Source organism: Limulus polyphemus, unplaced genomic scaffold, assembly GCF_000517525.1.
Source record: "Limulus polyphemus unplaced genomic scaffold, Limulus_polyphemus-2.1.2 Scaffold949, whole genome shotgun sequence".
NCBI lineage: Eukaryota > Metazoa > Arthropoda > Merostomata > Xiphosura > Limulidae > Limulus > Limulus polyphemus.
Genome location: NW_013666559.1, coordinates 265,366 through 271,147, shown reverse-complemented (window position 1 = coordinate 271,147; position 5,782 = coordinate 265,366). Strand labels below are relative to the sequence as shown.

The window sequence follows — 5,782 nt, the reverse complement described above, 5'->3', positions numbered from 1 at the left end:
TTTATTATAATAAAAATTCATCTGTCATTTATTTGCCCAACTCACTAAATGATCTAAATCCTTTTTGTAAAGCAGCAGCATCCCATTCACAGTTAGCAACACCCAAGACTTTAATATCATCCGCAAATATAAGTAACTATTTGGCCATTCCTTCAACTATGTCATTTATGTAAATCAAAAAACACCAAAGGTCCTCAGACTAAGCCCTGAAGTACCCTACTTCTGACATTAATCCAGTTTCACTGAACTCTATTTATAACAGCCCTCTGCTTTCTTCAATCCATCCGCTCTTCTATCCAATTAGCTAACTTATCTCCACACCTAAAAATGTTCTTTTTTACAAGCCTTTTTATGAGGCACCTCGTCAAATGCTCTCTGAAAATCCAGATACACCAAATCTACACCGTTACCCTCATCTACACAAGCAGTAACCTTTTCAAAGCATGTCAAAATATTTGTAAAGCAAGATTTTCTCTTTTGAGAAACCATGTTGACTATCTAATAGAATTCTGAACTTTGTTAAATGATTTTACAAAGCATCTTTTATCAGACTTTCCAAAACTTTTCCCACAACTGATGTAAGACTAATGGGCCTATAATTACTAGGACAATTTTTATCACCTTTCTTGAAAAGAGGAGTGACATTAGCTAACTTCCAATCCTCTGGTGCCTGCCCACTATTCAATGACTTACAAAAAATAGTAGCAAGTGGCTCACATACCTAATCCTTAACCTCCTTCAAAATCCTTGGAGAAATATTATCTGACCCAGGAGACAAACTCAGATTAATGTGCTCATATTGTCCGACCTTGTTTCCATCTACCAACTGTTCAAGATGTGACATACTGCTTAAATCTTCAATAGTAAAAACTGAAGTAAAAGCAAATTGAATAACCTCGCCATCTTAGTAATTATCAGTTACAAGCCTTCCTTTATCATCTCTCAAAGGTCCTACCCCAATCCTAACATTTTGTTTACCATTAATGTAATTAAAGAAATCCTCACTATTAATTTTCACACTTTCACTCAACCTTTTTTCATACATCATTGTAACCACTTTCATTGTCATAGACTGTTCAGTGTTGACAAACTTAAGTACGATTAATCGGACCTCCACCAACGAAAATCATAAGAAATAGCTAAAGAACATTTATTTTTGTTTCTACTAAGACAGCAGAGTGCCCTTTATGTCATGGGCATATTTCAAACCATTCTATTCTTATAGTGCAAGTCAAGGTCAAAATAAAATGTCTCTCAGCACAAGTAGGCCTAGATTTAAAAAGAGTTTTTATCAACGCCAAATATACATTTTGGGAGTCTTATTGAAGCATTGGTCTTGCGAATGTACATTATATTGAACTTATTCTTCACTAATATCTTGGCCCGGCATGGCCAGGTGGTTAGGACTCTCGACTCGCAATCTGAGGATCGCTGGTTCGAATCCTCCCCTTTCAGCCGTGGGAGCATTATAATGTGATGGTCATTCTCACTATTCATTGGTAAAAGAGTAGTCCAAGAGCTGGCGCTGGGTGGTGTTGAATAGCTGCCTCCCCTCTAGTCCTTAACTACTAAATTAGGGACGGCGAATGTAGCTTTGCGCGAAATTCAAACCACTAATATCCTAATACCGCTTTCAGTTACAAAACGATATCCAAAACTGTTTAGACCCAATTTACTATAATAACCTGAAATTAAATAATATAATACGGTAGTTTAAACTGCATTATATATTGAGTATACATTTATTAACAATGGCATACTTGGGGGAAAAACTCGTGTACGAAACATTTCCTTGGTTGAAGTATTTTGTATTTGAATAACCAAAGTTTATAAAAAGTAAAGGAAATGTTGTGTATTTAAGGTGATTAAAATGGTTAAGTGACCTGCCCAGACTATTCATTCGTTAGGTATGTAGAGTTCTGAACGAATCTGGTGGCTGTGTGAGACGTCTCAATTACTGTGAGGTTAAACTTAAGTGGGCATACCTACGACACGGTATACCTACCAAACACTTTGAGCAGAATGGTCTGATCTAGTAAGAGACACCAGATTCTATCAACTCTTTCAAAATCTGGGTATCAGGGCCAAGTATCAAATGTTAGTGGTATTGCTCCCATGTCCTTACTCAACATGATGACGGTGACCGTACTCTAAGTGTCTATAAACAAATGAACAAATTCACTCAGAAAACCTTAACTCATAAACACTGCCGTCTGAGATGGGGTTCTAAGGGATGAAACATCCATTTCTCAAATACCGTATCATTTGCAATGCCTATTACTATCTACAACTATATCTCCTTCATGCATATGATGACGTTGTCAGTACTTCCCTATTTCTAATTTCATTTTTGTGTAGTTTAATAAAGTTTAAAAAGCTTTCCACACATGTATGGTGACGTCGTCAGTACTTCCCTACTATTAATTTAATTTTTGTGTAGTTTAATAAAGTTTAAAAAGCTTCCCATACACGTATGGTGACGTCGTCAGTACTTCCTTACTTCTAATTTAATTTTTGTGTAGTTTAATAAAGTTTAAAAAGCTTCCCATACACGTATGGTGACGTCGTCAGTACTTCCTTACTTCTAATTTAATTGTTGTTAGTTTGATGCAGTTTAAAAACTACCCACGCACACACGTACGCACATACGTTACTCTTTCAATTATATAAACAAAAGTAATTTCAAAAAGTTTACCTGTAAACATTGTTGTTGTACTTATTATAGCTTCCCAGAGCGATCAGAGATCCAAGGCCGAGGCCATAAGAAAAGAAAATCTGAGTTGCAGCGTCGATCCATACCTGGATTAGACATTATGTACACAGATTACAGTGACTCTAGACCACAGGTAAAAATAAACTTACAAGTTATTATACATCTCAAATCAGATTTTAATTGCAGTAAACCTCACATAAAGAAAATCTACAGTAATTATAAATCTCAGACGTGATTTACATTGCTTATATACCTCAATAAAAATACCTTTCAAATATTATATACTTCAGGTGTAAGATCTACATTGTTTATATAACTAGATATCGTTTACAGTAGTCAGATCTGTGTGAAATTATAAATTATTAAACAACGCGTAAACATTTTATAATTATAATGAATACCAAATAACAAACAGAAATATGAGTGATCATTAAGCTGGGGAAATGTATTAACATTAATTATATATCTTAGATCAATAAAATCTGTAAATATATAACACCTCACATCATAAAATCAGAAACACAAATAATTTAAAATGGCTTTTACTGATTGAATAATTTACAGAATCTAAATAATTAAAGTAGGTCCAATAATATCTTTCAGATGGTTAATGTTGATTCAAGATATTATGAAATTACAACTCCAATTTGAAGATCCAGGGCATTTAGATAATGATGTAGGCCCAAAACGTTGGTGATAAATATGTGCGTTAACAAAACTGAGGGAAAATAAGACAACTGTATGTTTGACAAATACATGATTTATTCACGACCATGGTTTTGCCAGTAAAGGCATCGTCTTAATAACTTAATCTGCATTTAGATGGCCACTCGCTAGTCTATAACATACTGTAAATTTTACTGGGGAAACCATGGTCTTGTGAATAAATGATATATTTGTGAAACACACAATTGTCTTGTTGTTGTTTTCTCAATTTTCTAATAATGGAGTTTTACCAAGTACCGACGGTTTCAAGTATCAGTTATATTTGTATGTTAGCACATAAATATAAAGAGTTTTCTCTTCATATTTGTTTTACAATTGAGAAGTTTTTCGTCACAATTGAGCAACTGTCTTATTTTTCATCACTAAATTTTCAAAAGATTATGTTATTAAAAATTATTTGAATGCCGAAATATGGCAAAGCGTTGGAAACCAATAGGCCTAACATTTTGTTATAAAAATCGCTTTAGGCTGCAGATGTTGATTTTTTTCACATTCCTTTTAATGTGTTGATTAGGGATTTCAAATTCAGGCTCTGTAAAATATCATTTCAAACATATATTTTGTTTTCAACAAGTTACTACCCACGAGGCCTTCGGCCCAATACCAAACTCGTCACCTCTGCTGCAAGCTGAGAGTCAAATGTTTATGTGAAGTGGTATTCACTATATGTGCAGTACAAGAGTTTTCAAGTTATGTTTGGAACACTGACAGCTGACGTAACTTTGGAAACGAATAGGCCTTATATCCATGATAAATAACGTCTTCAGTCTAACGTAATGTTTATCACATGAGACATTTCGTTCAATCGAACCAGAACTTTCAAATAACATTTAAACCCGTGAAGCAGAAGGTTTTCTTTTTGGCCTACCAGAAATGGTTAAAATGACGTTTGAAAGATGTTTATTCTCATACTCCTTACAAATAATATTTCAAAAATACTTTTAGCTGGAATAGTTAAGTGAAATATCAATAAAAAAACGTAAAGTGTGATTTTAATTGTTTTCATCAAGCATAAAAAGCCTCATTGTCTTGCAATATTTGGTGTTCTACAGAATCTACACGGTTGTATTAACCGATACTCATAACACTTTTGCAACCATTTCTCTAAAACTTCGAATGACATCCTAAGTTAGCCCATAGAACGAAACACAAAAGTTTGTGAGTTAAATAAACACAACAAGGAATAAAAACTTTTTATTGTGTTAATGAGAGAGGTAGTGGCATAACTAGGTGTCAAACGGTCCTGAGGCAAAAACATTTTCCCCCTCATTCCAACTGTTTCCGTGTTTCAGAATGTTTTCTCCTCAATTCCAATATTAAAATTTTCAAATACCAATTATCTGGTCAACATGGTCCCTTGGGAAGCTCTTCCACCTATTGCTACTTCATTGGGGAGGGGTCTTAACATATAGAGAATGCGTTGTTGCTCGCGTATCTTTTAAGCGTTTTTAATAGGCTTAACAACTGAATATGTAATACTATATCTTCTACTCGAATCTGAGATATGTCATTTTCTATGAGTAAAAAAATATCAAATATTAGTTATATAAGGATTCCAAAACTCATACATTAAACTTACATAATTTGGTATCCCAGGTGAATCATGTGAATACTACTTCTAACAATAAGCTTTTTCAATATGACATTATTTGATTACCTGGATGTGTGACTTGAGGAAATGAGCTGGAGTATGAAGTAATTTTATCACGGATATTAGACCTATTGGAATCTGTTACTTTAAAATTCATGTAATGCATATCTATATCCTGTTTGAGATAAACTTTTTATTGAACATTTACAGGTAAAACATCTTAGCTACTAAAACCACATTAGCAGAAAGTTTCTGAGAATTTGTAAGTATGGCCTGAATAAATTAAACTCTATTAAAAAGAAACAGAGATAGAGTTAATTACACTTGTCATCAGATATTAATATTGAGCCTCTTATATTTTTAAACACCACATTCTTTATCTAGTCCCTTAGTGATTTTTATGAATTAGAAGAGTGTATAATAATAATATTTCAAGTACATTGTGTTCACTATATTTATTACCACGAAGCATTTCGCTCAACCCAGAACTCATCAAACTGGCTAGAAAACAATACACACAATAGTTGTCGGAACACTATTTATATAAGCCATTTGTTACAACAATAGTTGTTACGACATGAATGCCTTTTACAAGTTGGAGAAGCATGCTTATAATTAATTATACTTGTTAACAATGTACATAGCGAAAATAGGCTGGCGGAAGTACTATAAATATACACTCTTTTAATCTTTGAAAATCCTTAAGGGACTAGATAAATTGTTTGTTTTTGAATTTCGCGCAAAGCTACACG

General features: G+C 33.5%; 1 protein-coding gene across 1 annotated transcript in view; it reads right to left on the bottom strand.

Moving 5' to 3' along the window:
• LOC106461388 (sodium- and chloride-dependent GABA transporter 1-like) overlaps positions 1–5,782 on the bottom strand; it is a 102,503-nt gene that overhangs the window by 34,701 nt on the left and 62,020 nt on the right. Inside the window, exon 7 of the mRNA XM_013921204.2 lies at positions 2,696–2,799. Within this exon, the coding sequence (XP_013776658.1) occupies positions 2,696–2,799 (104 nt within the window). The remainder of the gene's footprint in view (positions 1–2,695; positions 2,800–5,782) is intronic.